The sequence below is a fragment of the Mus pahari genome, chromosome 3 (assembly GCF_900095145.1).
Source record: "Mus pahari chromosome 3, PAHARI_EIJ_v1.1, whole genome shotgun sequence".
Lineage (NCBI taxonomy): Eukaryota > Metazoa > Chordata > Mammalia > Rodentia > Muridae > Mus > Mus pahari.
Window position 1 is genome coordinate 59,668,305 of NC_034592.1, and position 19,751 is coordinate 59,688,055.

Below are 19,751 nucleotides of genomic sequence, written 5' to 3' on the forward strand. Positions count from 1 at the left end.
GGCCCCAGGTTTGGCACAGGAAAAACTGCAGCATTGCTGTTAGATCCCATGGACTTTCTCTATCACCCATATTTCCTTGTGTTTGACCAGGTTTTGGAGGGGAGAGGGAGAGATTGGTGGTGGGGCATATTTCTCTATATCTCAAGCAAAAGCAAAGTGGGGCCTGTCCTTGCTGGGTCACTCACTGGTAGGCTCCTTAACACCCAACTATGGAGCGATTGGTGTGTGCGTCTGAGCATGTGCAGTAGGTAGGCACTGGGCCATTCTTGTGAAAACTCTCCAGAATGAACTTCTACCAATCCTTTGTTTCTCCCCATCCTAAAGTTAAAACAAGAAGAAGAAAAAAAATGGTGGTGCATGGGGTACTGGCAAGGAGATATTTTTTTCTTTCTGTAACCCATATTCAGACTTGAAACACTATAAGTTTGCAATGTGAAAGCCTCTAGCTTCCTTTGCAGATGGCTATGCGCTCCGAGAAGCTAGAGGGACAAGAGGATGGAGAGAGAAGAAATCTGCAGCAACCTAGACCAACCAGCCTGACGTCCTCCCCTCCTTGTAACTTAGTCACCTCTCAGAGGACCTTGATCTGAAGGGGCGTCTGAGTATATGCTAACCCACCACAACCCCGTGACAAGGGCAGTATATCGACTCACTTGTGAAGTAGCAGTTTTGGGGGTACGTTACGAGCTCCCACAGATGGCTCTCAGAACAATTCATAGTCTTGTTCCCCCCCACCCCCCAAAGACCTTTAGTCTCATCTAGGGAATGAAGAATTCTGGAAGCTATTGATCTCCTCTAACAGAAACCACTGCTGGGGTACCAGGGCCATGAGTTTATTCCCGTTACATGAGAATGTCCTTCAGAGGTTTCTAGGGATCCTCTATAGTTTCCTAATAAAGGGTTCTAATTAATAAGTAGGTGTTTATGTGATTCATTCTGATTTCTACAAAATTTAATGTCTTTTTTTCTGACTTAGTACCAACTTATATTTAGTGAGTTGTACAATTTAGAATCAAAAGTGAATAAGAATGTATTGAGGACAGTCAGATGTGGGGCAAGTGACTTTGGAAAGAAGCACAGACTTTGGACTAATTATTTTCTCTAATCTCCATGTATTAGAGAGACTGTCCTCCCATGCCTAGCCAATTCCTCGAGAGTGCAAAGGACATCCCTTTGCGATGCCAAAGTACCCCAGAGCCAACACCCCCTGCAATGGCTGCAGTCCAGGCAGTTGCTCTTACACTGACTCACCAGGGCTGGGTGGGAACCAGTGAGTCACACCATGTCCATAACCTAGGATGCTATTCTATTGGCTAATCCTTGGCCATTGATTAACTACTTCTTTCCTTCATGGTGCTGTGTGCCTGCCTGTGCCTTGCCTCCTCGTTTCTTTGTGTAGAATCTCAGTTGTTTCTCTCATGTTTGTTATTTGATTATACTTGAAGTAAATTCCTCATGCATTGTAACATACCCAGAGGAAATGAAGCTGGCACAGTTAGTACTAGGGGACTGTTAGAATCACCTGGGATGCTGTCTGTCCGGGACTTGCCAACATACCCTTGGATTTCATTGGCCTGCTGTGATCTAAGGGACAGCTAGATCCTAGAAGTCTCAGGGCAGTGATTCCCAGAGCAAGATCCTGGGTCAGTATCTGCATCACCGGCATGTAGTTAGAGATGCAAATTCTTGGGTCCCACTCCAGACTTTAACAGGGATTTGAAGTAGGGAGCTAAAAATTGCTCCCGAAGTGGCTCAGGTGACAAAGATGCTTAAGTTTGATGTGGTTAGAGGAGTGGGTCCAGCCACAGCTGGCCTTGTAGCCATGGTGAGGACTATGGCCTTAAGTGTGAAGGAAGTTACAGGAAGATTCTGAACAGGCTCTGGCTGCTGCATGCTATGTGGTAAGAAGCTGACTCACCAAAGGGCTGTCTCCTGCAGCCGTAGAGGGGACAGTTGGTTCTGGGGCATGGGAGTGAGGGCAGTCAGAAGAGAAGGTCCACCTGCATCAGCAGCTTGAAACATGAGGCGGCGACTGTCAGCAAATCAGAGCCCCAGTGTGGACAGCACATGTCTTCAGCCTGCTGTACCTCCCCAGTCAGGGTCACAGGGCCAGGGCATTTCTGTAAAGCTGGGCTAGATAGTGCTACGTTAAACCAAATCGCTGTGCTTAATCAATCTGTGTGTTCTGTTTGATTCTTAGTGCGGTGAAACTTTTCACAGGACATTGGTTAAGAAGACACAGCTAGATGGAGTATCCCTGAATATCAATACTCTCCTTCAAACAGTGAGAAAGCAAACTCACCACTTACCAGCTGCCCACTACAGCCTAGAAAGTGGAGTTAGACATGTTTTGTATTTCCATCACTTCCCACTGTTTCGAGGCAGACTTTAGAGCTCAGAAATGTATTTAATCTTCACCTTTTATTTTGAGCCACTTTCCTGAGTTGCCTGGGTTGGTCATGAACAGTCCAAGAGACAGAACAAGATGGGCTTCTGCTCAGAGTCACATGGCTGACAGGTGGCAGTTCCAAACACAGATCTTGGGCTCTCTGCCTGACAAGCTGCCTTGTAATGCTTCTCAGCTGTGTGTCATGGCATCCCACACATGACCCTGGCTATTCTGGACAAGCCTGGCAGGTGTGCAGAGCCCTTGCAGTTAGCACTCCTCACATGAAGCTAAAGGAAAACTGACCCCAAAATGGAGAAAATGTTAATTTCTCCCAGAGCAATAGGAGAAAAAATAAGCCCAATGAATGAATGTCAATTCTAGGCAGCTTAAGATATTTTAGGAGATCACCATAATATTTTAATGACAGGTAGGGATAGAGAAGTAATCGATGTTAAATAAATGCCAAACATAGTTTTCTAGCTATTCGTCCCACAGCAAGAAAAAAAGCTATAAGTATTTTTGATTTCTAAAAGCCAAATTTAATAAATTAATAACTGCATGCCAGGTAAAAATATAAATTTACAGTTGAAAACCAATAATTTAACAGAAAATGTTGTGTGGTGCATTTTTATTGATAGCTTACTGAAGTAACATCTGGAAACACATCTTGCTTCTGCTGAAGACAAAGCGCTATGTCAGAGGAGGAGGAAGCTGGGAAGGAACCGTTGTGGAGTTGGCATATGGTATGGGGATGGTGATGTAACAGCCAGGGCACTGCTTATGTGTGTGTGTGCATGTGTGCAAGCATCAGAAATCAATGGCATGGACCCCAAAAGCAAAGTCATGACAGTTTACTCTGGGAAGCATGCTGGGTGACAACCACAGACAAGCCAGGACAGAGGTGGTGCAGGCACAAGTCTGTGATTCCGCAATGTGGGGTTTCCTCACCAAAAGGGGGAATCATGCAGTAGCTTGAGTTTCTCTTAACATGATAAACACCCAGGATTACCGGGACCAGAAAGCGTGTGTTCACTGTTTTACAAGGACAGCTGAGCGGTGCTATAGAAATGACAGGAAGTTCCTTCATTTTAATCTGAGTATTTGGCTAAACCTCTAACGAAGAAACAATTCAGCTAATGAAGCTAATTAAATTACTAGAAAACATTCCTTCATCTGTAAACCATTTCTCTTCTCCTCAAATCAGAACTCTAAAATAAAATGTCTTCGTTTTTGATAAGCAGCTCCACCACCAGTCTCTGATAGCGTATGTCGTTCAGGGCGGCCAGAGGGTCTAGCTCTGGGGATCTCATGAGGGTTGGGCCAAACACGATCCCAAGGTTCTCTGCACTCATCAGATTCTCCTTCTCGTGAAGGGTCACTCTGAAAAACACAGCAAACCACAGACGACTCAGTGATACAGGATGCTCTTCAGCAAGTCTGAGGACCCAAATGAAAGCAGAGCCACAGTCAAGGTATGCCAACTGGCCAGCTCTCCTAAATTATTATCCCATGCTTCTTGGGAACTTCAAGGGGTGCCACTTCTTTTGAAGTAAGTCACACTGGAGAATGATTTAAAGTCCTGGTGATTGCTGGGGCTCACATCTGGACTGTGTGAGTTCAGATGTTTGTGGATTCCCCTGGCCAGACACATTTCCAAAAAGGAGGGGGCAGAGGAGGAGGAAGAGGAGGAGGAGGAGGTCTGCCCTCCCTCTCCCTTGTCTCTTCGGCTCCCTTAGGCAAAGTGAACTCTGAGGGTCTAGGAGAGCACCTGTGCAGACAGGAGGCGTGGCTTACAGTTCAGAGAGGTCAGGGTCTGTGTCTCCCCCTTTTCCTCTACAGCAACAGCGCAGAGAGTGATTAGATTTATGATGGAATACTTAACTAACACCAAATAGGAAACACACTTCAGTTTACAAGTGGCATTAGCTGTGAACATACTCAAAGAAAGCTTGAACATGATGCCTTTCAAATGGGATAGAGCTGGGCGTGGGGCTCACACCTCTAACTCCAGAGCCAGGAAGGTGTCTGAGTTGGAGATGTGCCTGGTCTATACAGGTCAGCCAGGTTACATCGCAAGACAAGGAGAAGGAGTAGGATGTGGAAGAGGATGAGAGACAGAAAGGAAGGAAGGAAGGGAGGGAAGGAAAGGAAAGAAGGAAGGAAGGAAGGGAGGGAGGGGAAGGAAGGAAGGAAGGGAGGGAGGGGAAGGAAAGAAGGAAGGAAGGGAGGGAGGGAGGGAAGGAGGAAGGGAAGAGAGAAGAAAAGACTGAAATGTGCTTTGGGGCATATAGAATTTTTGTTTCTAATTAATTTTAGCATTTGAAGCCCTAAATCCACTGATATCACATAACTGAAATCTTTGATCATCACCAATCCCATCCTAGCTTCAAATTGACCACACTCCTCCCTACACCATCACTGTTGATGAAGTTTCCCTGTTGGTAACATAAGTTAAAGCAGAAGTTAAAACCCAAACTGCTTATGCCAAGCTTCAAGTGCTTACTTGGAGCAATGAGCAAAAAAAAATGAGTTGTCTCACCAGCTGACACCAGCAACTCTTTCCCTGTCCACAAAATGTTCACCAGTATCTGCAGAGCACTAGTATACCTACAAGCAGCTCCTAGAACTGCAGTGCACGGATGTCAGGATGAGGTTGGCACGTGGTACTGCAGTGCACAATATTTTTAGCATCCTTTCCCAACTAGCACAATTTCTCAAAAAACAGTGTTGCTATGCACCTACGCATTCACTCAATAGAACATGACCTTTCTTTTACCTTTTGCTTAATTTTATTCTTGAAATTTGGTTGTAATACAGCAGTAAGATATGAGCTGCAACTTGCCTCTTGAGATGCGCCATGAGGTACCGAAGCGTCTCGCAGTGGGCAGGTGGCAGCGATCTCAGTGCTTCGTGAAGGGTCTCCAATTGCTCATCAGGGTCCATAATTTCTACAACATCAAGGAGAGATGCTCTAGCAGAAAACTGATGTGAGCTCATGGAGCGCTCATGGGATGCTTTTGTAAAGCTAGTGAAAATGATTTCTCACAGCCAAACACCAGCTGTCCAAGGCCACCTTAGGTTCAGTGTGGGAATACAGTTTAATGGGCCTTTCCCCTTGAGGGTCATAGGGTCTGGCACTTGAGGAAAGTGGATACAGAAGATATTGGGTATGCAGTTCTATCACATCCAGATATATGTAGAGACATGAACAAAGCTTTACGCACGCTAAGGAGTTCATCTCAGAATGGCATACATAATGCTCAGGATATTAAAAATTCCTTTATAGTATACACGAGAGGGTAGTCCAGTGCCCCTGTGACTCCTAGCAGTCTTCCTGATAATTTTTTTTCATGACACTGTTTTTCTTTGGAGTGTTATGGAAGAACTCATGCCTCATGCATGCCAGGCAATCACTCTACCACTGAGCAATAGGCCATCTCCTTATTGTTCTAAATCAAGAAATGGATCATCTACCATTTGCTTGCTGTACTTATTTTTTAAAAAAAATTATTTATTTAATGTATGTAAGTGCACTATAGCTGTCTTCAGACACACCAGATCTCATTACAGATGGTTGTGAGCCACCATGTGGTTGCTGGGAATTGAACTCAGGACCTCTGGAAGACCAGTCAGTGCTCTTAATTGCTGAGCCATCTCTCCAGCCCCGCTTGCTGTACTTATTATACTGGTGTTATATATAACAAAATGAAGTCTCCCTTCAAAACATGGGCACTCTCCATTTCTCCAGTATGTTCTGAAGAACACACTGCACACAAGTCTAAGCGTGCTGTGCCATGTGGGACCTTGGATAAGGGGGTTCCCCTAAAGGAGTCCATCATGAAGGGAGACCTCCATCTGGTCATCTGAGAACTGCACTGAGGCCCACACAGCAGCCACTTTCCGTAAGAACTCTGCTCGAGCTGTCAATCACACTTGTAACATAAGGAGCTGATGCTGTCGGAACTCTGTGCTCCTGAAGAGCACCACAGCCTACCCGCTCTCTGGTTACAGGAGCGCCTACATGTTGGTCTCAGCCACCCACAAGAGGACCTCATACATGACCTAACCAACATGACAGCCTTGAAATGCTGGGAAGACTCCATCGGCCCTGTACCCAATGTTTAAGACAGAAGACTAACTCTGGTCTCTAACAAATAACCAGCCCAGCTCAATAGCAATGTAGACTGGGTCCAGTAAACGCCAGTGCAGAGCAAAGGCTGGGCTTAGGCACGCCGAGCAGATCTAATGACTGTCAGAATATATATCGTCAGTGACTGAGGCCTTTTAGTTCAAAAGGACCTTTGACTACTCTACAGGTTTGGTCCAAGCTTCTTCAATTCCCTGTTCATTTCTTTATAATAAAGAATATGTGTTTTGCCTTTTGCCATATGGATAATGCATGAACTCCAAACCTTGGGGGACTTTAAAGGGTATATCTATTCATAACACAGCTATTTTCTCAGACACTGAGATGTAGTAATTTGATTTCTAGAATGAAGAGAAGGATATTCTGTTTACTATGGAACGCTAACTCGTAGCACAGGGCCAATTAATTTGAAGCTATATGACTTTGGAAATTAAAAGCAGGCTTTTCCTTTTAACTTCTACAATTAATCCTGGCCAGGAGGAGCTTGAGACAGTGGGAAGTTGTGGCAAGCACTGGTGTGCTAGCTCAGGAGAGTTATTTCCTCCTGGAGGGAGGGGCTGACAGCAAACACTGAGGCCAGCATCCCAGGCTACAGTGCACAAGAGTGAGGCAGGCGCTATGGGACAGCCCAGAGGATGCTGTGCTGGCCGCCCGGATTTCAAATCATGGTAAGGAAAAACCTCAATGTGAGGGAAAGGTCCTGAGTAAAGCCGCCTCAGAGACCTGAAGGAATGAGCTGAGGAGGGAAGGTGGTTGCTGCTGTGTGCAGGTCCAGAGCAGAGCAGGCCAGTAAGACTGAGGGAGAGTGTAGCCCATGTGGCTGCAGAGCTCTTCTCATGCGAGTTGTGTCAAATCTGAAGACTCAGGGCGAGAACAGTAAGGTTAGGAGAGTTATGTACCCCACGCTCAGTTAAACGTGTTACTTATTTTGCATGTGTGAGCACAGTGGCACATCATGGAGGTCACTTCTTTCTACTCCATGGGTACTGGAGGTCAGACTTAGGTTGTCAGCCTTGGTGGCAAGTGTCTTTTATCTTTTACTCCCTGACCCTCTCACTGGCCCTAATGCTCAACTTCTACAGTTCCCTTTCCTCTGGCTGCCACACGGAGCACAAAGGTCAAGAGTAACGGCAGGAAGGCCATCCCAGTAAGACAGAGTCCAGGGCATAGAGCAGGCATTGTGCAGATGGCAGCAGTGTGAAAGTGGGTTATTCTGAGTCTGTTTTGAAGATACAGATCTTACGATTTCCTGATGGGGAATGTAAGTGAAAGGGCAGAATAAGAAACAATTAAGGTTGGGGTGCAGACAACCGGGAGTGATGGAGGTCTGGGGAATAGCTCCATCTGTGATTTCAGATGTCCAGTGAACACGCTGACCTGGGTGAACCCGTGGCTGCAGAAAGAGGCACCCCTCATTTCCAACTGGTTCTAGTTGGAATGTGCTAAAATGCATTGACTCTCTGACAGCACACTGGACAGGTTCTCTTCTGGACAGCAGCCCCTCCTCTCTCCCAGGCACTCAAGTATTGCCCACCAAACTTTCCAGAGATATATGGTTTTAAAGACAGAGGCAAAATGACAGAAATAGACAATCTTTTCTTTAAAAAAAAAATGCCAATACTCAGAAACTGTTAAGATTCTGAATTACAGGTATGAGTTCTGAAACAAATAAAATTTTGCAAATGAGCCATTTTCTTAACTAGAATTTAACCCCCCATCAAATCAACAAACAAACCAAAAACAACCTCCCCCCAAACACTCAAAAACAAAAAAAACCCTAAAAAATAAAAACCCAAATACTTCTTTGGCAGAAGAGTATGAGTAACGAGGCCTGAGTTCAGCTTCCCAACTCTGAAAACAAAGCAAAACAAAACAAACTTCTTCATGATGTGAACCTGAGTCCCAGGCTGTAACTGATCGGCCAGTGCTTGTTTGTGAACTCTAAAGGTCTGTGTTTGCTGTAAGTCCGGAAACTAAGAACATCATCTGGGTTAGAGCATAAGTGCTCACAGATACACGGAGCGCGGCAAGAGCTGCAGGGGATGGGCTTAAAAACCACACTGACGATTCTTTTTATTCTCCCCCCCCCCCCCAGGACTTGACTGCCTTTATTTTATGCTTAAAATACATATAGAAAGGGGGAATAGGAGGAGATTAGGTAAAAAGTAGACTATGCCAAAATGAATTCTTGAAATCCTAGCCAGCGTTAAGATCAACAGGAAAGGGCCAGCTAATGTCTGAAGGAAACGCTGGTAGGATTTGCTGAAGGAGGCAGAGGCAGGAGGATCACGAGTTCGAGGCCCGCCTGGGCTCCACCCTGACAATTCTTAGCAGGGACTCCCGCACCCGTGTACTTACTGGCAGACTCAATGAACTTGGGGTAGGCATCGTACGTGATGAGAGGAATTGGCAGGTCCCTGAAGTACAGTTTAAGTGCACCCGTGATAATGTTGATGTCCTCATACATGCTCACAGAAATATCTGCCTTCTCACCATCTTTTAACAGAAACAAAAGTAAGCATTGGGTTCATAAGCTGTATCATTTTAACATGATTTGCACATGAATACATTATAAAGATAGGCAACACTTCAGGCTTTTTTAAAATATTAATTAAAATGTATTTTATTCTAACTGTACAGAAGTTTGTGGAGTTAGGGACTGGATGAGTCTATCCTCGGGTAGACCTCAGACCCTAGTTGAGATGTTTTTTGTGAGTTAAGTGATTTTTATTAAGAAACAAAAAACAAACAAGCAAACAAAAAAGCCCATATTTTCATTATTTTTTTCATACGTCTATGGGTGTTTTTGTTTTTGTTTTTAAAGATTTATTTATTATTATATGTAAGTACACTGTAGCTGACTTCAGACACACCAGAAGAGGGCATCAGATCTCATTACAGGTGGTTGTGAGACACCATGTGGTTGCTGCGATTTGAACTCAGGACCTTAGGAAGAGCAGTCCGTGCTTTTACCCGCTGAGCCATCTCGCCAGCCCTATTTTCATTATTTGCAACTGACACTTCAGTTTCTACAATCAAATCCAGCATGGGATGTGACATGTGCGAGTGAGCCACTACTGTAAAACTTTTTACATCTCTCTCCTCAAGCTCTGTGATGTTCCTTGCTCGGCTCTGTGGTGGACCAGTGTGGCCAGGGGTGGAAATAGCTTTGCATTTCATAATTACCTGAGAATCCTCCGGGGGACAATGCAGTGATGCTTTCTTTCTGTTTTATAGAAACATGATTTGTGAAAGAGAGCACAGGCCTGGCCTGCCAACCCAGTTTGATCCCAGAAACCACATGGTGGAAGATGAGAGCCCCACCCCTTCTAGCTGTCCTCTGGCCTCCACACAGTGCCACCCCCAATTAATAAATGTAAAACAACAATGACAATGATAAATGTCCTGTCTCATTCACACTGGGCTTCATAGTGGTAACATCTGGATCTTGCCTGAGCAGGGCCTCTGAGTAAGGAGGCAGTGGGAGGGGGAAAGCAGAACAGAAGGCCCACGCACTGCCCACATGCTGCCCACACGCTGCCCACATGCTGCTTACACCCTGCCCACATACTGCTCACACTCCTCTGGAGGATGCACTGAAAGCTTGAGTGTTCAAGTGAGAAGAGAGGCACAACAGAGCTGTGGGCACTCACATTCAGAAGCAGGCTGTCTTCATGGGGTCCAGCACTGCCTGTATTTAGATTTGTTATAAAATCTGAATCTGTATCTACTGATTATTAAATAATTAATCAGTATAATTTCCTTGCTAGATATGTGTGTACCTGCATGCCCATGTGTGCACAGGTGAACAGACTTTAGGAATGAAAAAGGAATAAGTTGTTAATACTATAAAAGACATACACAAAAGAAACCGTCAATGCACAGTGACAGAAGTCAGTCTAAAATGCCTTTGTGACATATGATTTCAATTGGAAAAGGCAAAAAGGTTCATGGTTGCTAAGTATTTGGGGGGAAAAGGGACAATCAGATAGAGTATGAGGATTTTTATGTTAGTGAAACTATTCTGTATGATACTGTGATGCTGACAGAAGATAGCCCAGTGTAATCTCTGAGTTTGAGTTAATAATGTATCAATGTTAGGCTATCAATGATAACAAACATACCATACTAATTCACGATGCTAAAACAGACAGTATGGGGCATGCCTGGATCCTAGTGTGCTTGAGGTAGGCACATGAAGGTCAGGAATTCTAGACTAGCCTGGGATAATATAATGAGACCATCTCAAAATCAATTTAGTAACAGGGAACTTGGGAATGGATGCCAGAGGGAGGGATTGCAAAGGAAATCACCGCACTTCCAGCTAAATTGTTCTGAAACTCTAAAACTACTCCATAAAAGCCCTTAAAAATCCAGCCTCATTGAAAATGCAGAGTATTTCAGCCTTTCTAAACCCCCGGTCGATTCTGAGTCTGCTTCTAAGTGCCTCTTTCACCCAGGGTAAAGCCAGGCACAGGACAGGAGAAAACAAGATAGAGTGCCTTCTGGAAACAAAAGGCAATGTCCCCCAAGAAGACACTAGAAAGCATGTAGGTGCCCTGGAGAAGGGGACCAAAGGCAGGTATCATCCCAGAAGAAACAGTGAGGGTGGTTCTTGTTTTCCTTCCCCTTTGCTGCCACAGAGTTCCTGTTCCAATACCTATTAATCATTTTCTATGAAGACTCCAGATCCAAGTATTCCTCTGCTCCCAGGGTCTATCACTCCACTGTTCCAGCGTGAATAAACAGTCCACTTCCCAGTGTACACGGGCTAGCTACTTTACCAGTCTTTATCCTGGGAAACAAAGTCACCATTCTTAGAGTTTCGTACCTGGGGCAGGCAGGGTTCAGACTGGACACATCGTAGCATCCTGACAACTCACCAGCAGTGTCCACTCTACCAGTGCTTTCACTCCTCTCTAGGCTGCAGCGCTTGCTGTTGGGGTTTTGCTATTCACCCTGTACAGTTGATCCTCAGGTTAGCACAAGTGTGTGCACTTCTCCTTGGGAAGCCTCTCCTAACCCAGTCTTTGCCCCTGTCCCACCAGGCTGTGTTGTGTTCTCTACTTACTAATACTTTCCTTCATGGGACATGAAAATGAGACCAGTAACCACTCTGCACTTACCGTAAGTCCTACACAGGTACAAGGACCAAGAACATAGGTTAACTAATAATTATAGTGAAGAACTCAGTGCCTGGCATTAATGTCAGTTTTTGGTGACTAAATCAGCACAAAAGAGATTTTAGAAAGCTAGGAGCCTACTCTTGGGTTTACTATAGACATCATTATTAAGACAGTTCTTTTAAAACCTGCTTTAAAATTGACAGAATTTTCATATGATAAAACTAAATAATTTAAAGTATATAATTCAATCTTTTTCATGTACTTACAAAGTGTATGAATACTACCACATCTGATTTTAGAATTTTCTTATGCCCCCCAAAGTCCCTGTACCTGTTAGCACCACGGCCTGGCTCTGGCCTTCACAAAGGTTGGTATACATCCCTTCCTTCACTCTGCATGGTTTGTTTATGTTACATTATGGATCATGCATCATGTGCTCCTTCATCTAGCTTAGTTTAATATTATATGTCGGTATTCCATTCCATTTTTTAGCTGCTGAATATATCTATTGTATTAAAACATAAATTTAAAATTTTCCATTTATTGTGTGTGTGTGTGTGTGTGTGTGTGTGTGCACGTGTGTGTGTCACAGGACAACTTGTTGGAGGGTTGTCAGGACTGTCTAGTTAGGGTGTCTATTGCTGTGATGAAACATCATGACCAAAAGCAACCTGGGCAAAAGAGGGCTTATTTGGCCTCCAGATTACAGTCTATCATTAGGGGAAGCCAAGACAGACAGGAAGTCAGGGTAGGAACCTAGAGGCAGGAACTAAAGCAGAGGCCATGGAGCGGTGCTTACTGGCTTGCTCTTCATAGCCTGCTCAGCTTATTCTCCAATACACCCCAGATTACTTAGCCCAGGCAAGGCATTCCCCCAACCTAGGTGGGACCCACCTGTTAGTTAATCACGAAAAAGCATTAGACTTGCCTAGAGGCAATCTGATGGAGGCTATTTCTCAGTCGACGTTCATGTTATCAGATCACTCCAGCTTGCCAAAACCAAGTCAGACATAATAGCAAGTGCCTTTACCTACTAAGCCATCTCTCTTTCTCTTTGTTTCTAAGGTTTGTTTGTTTATTGTATATGAGTACACTGTAACGTCTTCAGACACACAAGAAGAGGGCATCAGATCCCATTACAGACGGTTGTGAGCCACCAAGTGGTTGCTGGGAATTGAACTCAGGACCTCTGGAAGAAGAGTCAGTGCTCCTAACCATCTCTCCAGCCCCAAGCCATCTCTTTATAACAAACAAACAAAAACCCCTGAATTAATGTATATATGTATGTATGTATGTATGTATGTATGTATGTATGTATGTATTTTTGAGACAGGGTCTCTTTATATAGGTCTAGCTGTCCTGGAACTCACAGATTTGAGATTAAAGACATGAGCTACCATGCTTGGCTCTAAACTTCATTTTAATAAGAACACACACACACACACACACACACACACACACACACAAAATCTTCCGTTTGTCTCACTGTAAATTGTCTTCTGTTAAAAACAATATAAACAATCTAAAATGGGAGATCCAGGTCCTGGTTTTATATGCTGACCCACAACTTACCGGCACAGTCTGTAATACCTTTCTTCTGACCTTTGTTCCTTTTCAGCCTTGGCTTACTGACCACACGGCCCTGGCTCTTGTGACGAGGCTCCACCCACGACTTCCCAGTGAACCCCCATATACTATTTGTGGTCCCAACTGCCAAGTTGTAATGGCACCAGCTGACCTTCTGGAGTAGGTAGTGCCCCAGCTGCTGGCTGTCTCCCAGATGAGCAGAGACTCCCAAACCTGCCTTTACCTTGACTCTGGGCCTAATGGGCCCACGGCAGCATTCTCTGACCCTGATCTTCCTCTTTCCTCAATATCCTTGTTTGAAAGCTAAGGCTCCTGGAACTGATCACTCTTGATTACTTCACGTTACTTCCTTGGCTATGTATATGTTACCCAGTTTTGAACATTCAGAGATGTGGGCAGCATTCCTATGCAGGGCTGATTTAAAGGATCTGCACCATGGGTTCTTGTGTTAAAACTCTATATAATTCCTACAAATGATTGCACAATGTGTCTGGAAGGTTCAGAGTGGCCCCTAAAGGCCTACCATGTAGAGCCAAAGGGAGCATGGGGAATCTTAAGTCTGTTAGCAGTGTTACACAACAGATGTCTCCATGTTTAATGGCAGAAAGTGTGTCACCCTCGGCTGCCGTCTGTGCCTGACGTGGCTTTCAGGTTCCTTGTCAGTGTTTACGTACGTTTCAGAACCGTGACTGCAGGGCGGGAGTGGGCATGCTCAGTCGCTGCCTTCAGATAAAGGGAATTCCTTTGACCATTCCGTTGGCAAGTATTCAGGATGTATTTGTACACAACACATCATTACTTTTCCATCTTTGTTTGCATAAAACATTTAGGTGGCCTACATTCCCCTTTGCAGGTTGGTAATATTTATTTTTGTCTTCTGCCTTTGGCTTATGAGAAGATTGTGAACAGAGAGTATGATAGAACTAGAAATGCATATTTTCAGGCTAGGGAGGGGCCTTTTGGTAGAACGCTTGCCTAGCATAAGAGGTCCTGGGTTCAATCAACAGCATCTCCTTCTCCAACACACACACACACACACACACTACACCACACTACATTACACTACACTACACTACACTATACTACACTGTAAAGCAAAAGAGGCATTTAAAAATTACTAATTTAGCCAGGCAGTGGTGGTGCACGCCTTTAATCCCAGCTCTTGGGAGGCAGAGACAGGTGGATTTCTCAGGTTGAGGCCAGTCTGGTTTACACACTGAGTTCCAGGACAGCCAGGGCTACACAGAGAATTCCTATTTTAGAGGGAAAAAAAACAGCTAACTCTGTATTTAAGGGAATAGCTTTTCTTTGGCACTACCTTATTCTGGCACCCTCACCCCCACCCCAGCCCCCTGCAAGTTCTCTATGGCCCTAGCTATGCTAGAGCTCACTCTGTACACCAGATTGGCCTTGAACTCAGAGATCAATCTGCCTTTACCTTCCCAGTGCTGAGTATAAAGGTGTGTGCTACCACACCCAGCACAAATCAAAACTTAAGTATTATTTTTAAAGTCCCATTAAGCTGGGCAGGGTGGCACATGCCTACAATACTAGGGAAGCAGAGGCAGGAGAATGTCAAGTTTGAGGACATTCAGGGCTACAAACAAGAACATATCTCACCTCCTGCAAGCTATAAAACAAAACCCACGACAGTGAGATTTCCAGAGTGGGTAGGCCTCAGGCCCCAGCTTCAGCTCCTCTAAGCGTTCTGCTTCCTGTATATGAGCTAGAACAGGAGTCAGTCACACAGAACCACACAGGAAGGCTGCATAGCTAACTCAGGCTGGGACATGAGAAAAGATTATATTGTTCATTTTGTTTTGTCAGTTTTGGTAAATTTAATTGCTCTCTGCTTTTGATGAACTTGGACCACCAACCTTAGATATTCAGATGCTGGTGATACCCATAGTGTTGTGTTTCTTTCTCACCAGGAAATCTGAACCTTTAAGGTAGCTGATGCAAAGACAGGAAACTATAAGTTGAATTTTGTTGTTTTGTTTGTTTGGCTTAGTTTTTAGACAGGCTGGCCTCAAATTCACTATGTACCAATCATGGCCCTGAACACCTGATCCTCTTGCTTCTACTTCTCAAGTGTTGGGGTCACAGGTGTATGCTACCATGCCTATTCCAACCTTTTGCAGAATATAATAATCACCAGTCATTTCGAAAATTAATCTAAGAGTAGCATAAGAAACTGACTTTTTGGCAGAGTATGACAATCTAAGTTAATGGCTCTACTGAAAAACATACCTCTATCAAAAGCCATCTTGACATCTTCAATCAGGTCACTAAATCCTGACACTCGGTAGAGTCCTTCAGAATTAAGACCTGAAAAAAATAAATGAATGAGGCATGGGAACTAATTTTTGTTAACTCACGCCTTTCCTTCTCATTTCAACGTCTCTCCATACGTCAAGCTGGACAAATTATGTGTTAGAAAAAGATGATAAAACACACATGCCTAGAAGTCTTCTCCCACATCCTCCAAAAGTGAATCTGTTCCACAGTTTTTACTTCTGACCTACTATCACCTGGATATTTATAATTTGGCTATCATGTTGCCTAATTAGACCAAGTAATGTTAAATCCTAAGGGAAATCATTCATCACCCAATTCCATCATAGAGTCTTTTACATAACAGAAAGCCTGCATTAGCAGGCCTATGGCTGTTTTCCCACATGGGCAAGAATAATTAGGGTGCAGCTCAGGTTTCTGCTCTGGACGTTTTAATAGGGCATTTCTGCCTTTGCTTCCTGGCATGAGAAGAACTTAAAATCTGAAAGGTGAATCCATCTCTGCACAGAGATCTTTGCAGACTGCAGACACCATCCATTAATGAATGCTAAATACTACTTCCCATCACCAGTTAAATGTTCCTTGAAATCAAGCTGCTTTCTCATCAATACACTTTCCCCACATCACTGAAGACAACGGCAATGCTAAAGACAAGGCACTTGCCTAGAGAGCCCCAAGTGAAGGCATCGGCAGCCTTCGTCCAAATGCCTCACCTCTGGACTCGATCTCCCTGATGCACATGTCTACCACCATTGGCCGCTTGGTGATGTGAGCTTTCACGAGCGTTGTGAGGTCACAGCTGTACACCTTCTTCACGTGCTTCAGATCTGGCTTACAGTCATTAGGGACCATCTTGGAACACTGCTTGTGAACATTCAACCCACAATCTGTGACAAGAATGAAGGAAAAGTCGTGACTATTTCCAGCCTGGGCTTTCTGGATTGTTTCTTTCAGCAGAAGTACAGCTCCTCCAAGGAGAGGAACATCAGCTCTCTCCTCTTGGGAGAGTTTGGTTAGAGCTAGGCCAGGGTTTTCTTTCTTTTTGAGATAGGGTCTCACTATATAGCCCTAGCTGACATAGACCAGGTTGGCCTCTAGATATCTGCCAGTCTTTGCCTCCTGAATGTTGCAATTAAAGGCATGTGCCACCACACCCAATGAGGCCAGGATTCTGGTTAATGTTTCATCATTTATGTTCCTAAATGACCCCAGAAAGCAAAACCAAAATCAAACGATGGATTCCCTACACAAAAACCATTAAGTGTTAAATAATTACACATAATAGAATGTCATTATCACCAATGTTAAGATCTGAGTCTGTTTTCTGCATAATTCTTATGACATACTGAGAGGTGTGGCCTTCTGGAAGGGGCTGGGTCCCTTCATGCAGGGGTCAATGTTGCTATGAAGAGACCTGAGGGAGGGTTTTCTCTCCTGCCTTCTCCTGACTTTCCACCCTTTGCCCCGGGACACAGCAAGGCAGTCCCTCCAGATGCTGGTACCTGAGCCTTCCGTCTCAGAACTGTGGCATCTAACTCGTGTTCTTTGTAACTTGTCTAGCTGAAGGTTCTTTGATACCGTGGCACACAACAGACCAGTCATATAGCTCAAAGTAATTTACATCTACTCTAAGTTTTAGTTATATTTCAAGTCACTTGTTATAAAGTGGAATTGGACGACCAAAATAAAAGTATTCAAGAGTTTCTTAAAATACATCTGTTCCAGCTAGGTGTGGTGTTGTACGCTTTTAATCCCAGGACTTGGGAGACAGAGGCAGAAGCAGTCAGATCTCTGAGTTTGAGGCCAGCCTGGTCAACAAAGCAAGTTCTAGGATAGCCAGGACCTCATAGAGAAACCCTGTCTCAAAAACAAAACAAAACAAAACAAAACAACCAACCAACCAACCAAAAAAACCCAAACAAAACAGCCCCAAACCAAACAAAGCCCAAAACAAAAACCCCAACCAAATCTGTTCGTCTTTATATGTACTCACAACCCCTTTTTACATGACAGAGGGCATTTCCTTTCCTGAGTGGTCTATAGCCCACTGTGATCAGAAGCTCACATTTATGGAGGACTTACTACTATCATTGCCAAGCGCATCCCCAGGGCCTTGTGCTTATTGCTTCCTTCAGAGCCACAGAGCTCTAGCAACAGCCACAGCTTCTTTGTTTCCTATTTACATCTGAACAAGCCAAGGTAAGGAATGTATTCAAGGTACACAGTGGAGCTGGAACTCCAGCCAGTGGTGATTCTGGAACACTGAGGTCTCCATGTTGGATTGCCTCCTCTGAAGTTACTCCTCTGGTTTGCAGGGCTATAACATCTCAGGAGCAGAACCCAAGCACTTCCCAGGGATATCTGAGACACCCTTTCAACAACATGAGTACCACAAAGATTTACTTTACAATGGATGAAAAAGAACAAATGTGTTCTCCTAAATTAGACTCAAGTGATAAACTATACTGAGAAATAATTCAACTAAAATAAATGTCATCTTTATGTTTTAAAAAGTATAACCTTTCTAATTTTTAAGTTAAAACTGTTATCAGGATCTCTTATAAAACTAGTATAAATGAAGTAGATAGATGCAGTTCATGTCCAGAATCCCAGAATGCCTGGGCAGCTGCCTCAGCTCTTGGGCTGTTTCATTTTGCTGATGTCACAGCATGGAGAGGGTGCTGGACCCAGGAGCTACTGAACTGATGCGCCAGGTGCTGGGATGCTGCTGATATATCACTAGAACTCGTGATAAATATAATGAGTGTCACGGCACAGACAAGAGCAGTCAGCACACAAACAGAACTGTTGTCATTAAATGGACAGACACTGGCAACCTGAAAGAGCATCCAGTAGGGGAACCTGAGAGGAGCTGCATGGGTGTGCTAGAGGGAGCTGGGTCTTTGCACATGTGAGCCTAAGTGAACACCCCAGAGAGGGCAAACCCACCGAGTCAGGTCTGAACACTGCCATGACTAAGGACAGAAATGTTGCCTGACCAAAGTCCTCAGTCTACCACCTGAAGAAATAAATGAGGCAGCACTGCTCCATATCAAGGCCCATATGATTGTGTGGCTAAGCAAAGCCCCTCTTAGCATCTTAAATGTGAGGTTTCTAATTTGACAATAAAGCAAACCAATAGCCAAACAAACATCGAAAAGACCTCTTTCCTCCAAACTCTCAAATGTTATAGCGGACTTGAAAAACTTGGTGCTCGTTTTAGAATCTGTGGGCCATCGACCTGGGGTGAGGCATGACACTTTTTCTGTTTAGTGCTTCTTGTAATGTTGGGCAAGCCTAGGTGTCTGTCACTGTTTGTAAGAGCTCCAGCTCCAGGTAGGACTGAGTGCTTGCCAGCGCTACAAGCCTTGTCGAGACATTGTTGCAAGGTGTGTTGCCTGGCCTTGTCACCACCAGCTGAAGGTCAGAGGCCAAGTGGAACTCAAGGTCCTAAGACGGGTCTGAGTAACTGGAGGTGTAGACTTCATGTCTACATTGTTCTTCACACACTTCATTTACAGAAAAGCACCTTCCAGTAATGAATGTCTAACTTCTCTCTGAGCTCACCATATCTGAGTTTTCAATACATTTACTTAGCTATCTCAGTCCTGCGGCTGAGGGCTGTCCTCTCCTCTCCTGTTTAATGCTGTTGGGGTCCCCAGTCCCTTGCACATGTTAGGCAGGGGCTCTCACTACTTAAGCATAAGCCCTTTCAGTTGACTTTAAATGTTTTTGTTTTCTCCCATGTGCTTGAGCTGTAACTTCTGTGCTCTGTCTTCAGCCTCCCTGATCCCGGGTCACCTCTCTCTGGCCAGCCCATCACCCACCCACGTACCCTCTCAGGGATCAGTTTCCAGATGCCAAGGCTGTCTGCGGTTCTTTTTACAGCAGTCTTTCTTTTCTGATATTCCCATGTTTTCAAGAATTTCTGTTGGAGTGTTTTATGACAGCTATTCTTCTTGTCTGATACCTCCCACACCATCTCACGTTTTGAGTTTAGGCTTCCCTGGTTCCTGGTGGGATAAGTGAGTCTGAACTGTACCTTGGCTACTCTGAGTGTTATAAGTACAGTGTCCATTTCAATATTCCATTTCAGCAGGTTCCTCTTTAACTTACAATGCTAAGCCTGGCACATTTTTAAAAATAAATTTAAAATGTTCACCTAAAACTCAGAGTTCTACTGTGTGTGTGTGTGTGTGTGTGTGTG

At 44.4% G+C, this 19,751-nt stretch overlaps 1 protein-coding gene across 2 annotated transcripts in view; it reads right to left on the bottom strand.

Moving 5' to 3' along the window:
- Positions 1-2,905: 2,905 nt before the first annotated feature.
- Positions 2,906-19,751, bottom strand: part of Chn1 (chimerin 1) — a 150,584-nt gene continuing 133,738 nt past the window's right edge. The window contains exons 9-13 of one of the 2 annotated variants that reach the window (XM_021192913.1): positions 16,258-16,431; positions 15,500-15,577; positions 8,895-9,032; positions 5,232-5,337; positions 2,906-3,769 (exon numbers count right to left, since the gene is read on the bottom strand). In XM_021192913.1, coding sequence (XP_021048572.1) covers positions 3,598-3,769; positions 5,232-5,337; positions 8,895-9,032; positions 15,500-15,577; positions 16,258-16,431 — 668 coding nt within the window. In that variant the 3' untranslated portion in view covers positions 2,906-3,597. The remainder of the gene's footprint in view (positions 3,770-5,231; positions 5,338-8,894; positions 9,033-15,499; positions 15,578-16,257; positions 16,432-19,751) is intronic. The other variant, XM_029536309.1, reaches the window with a different exon arrangement.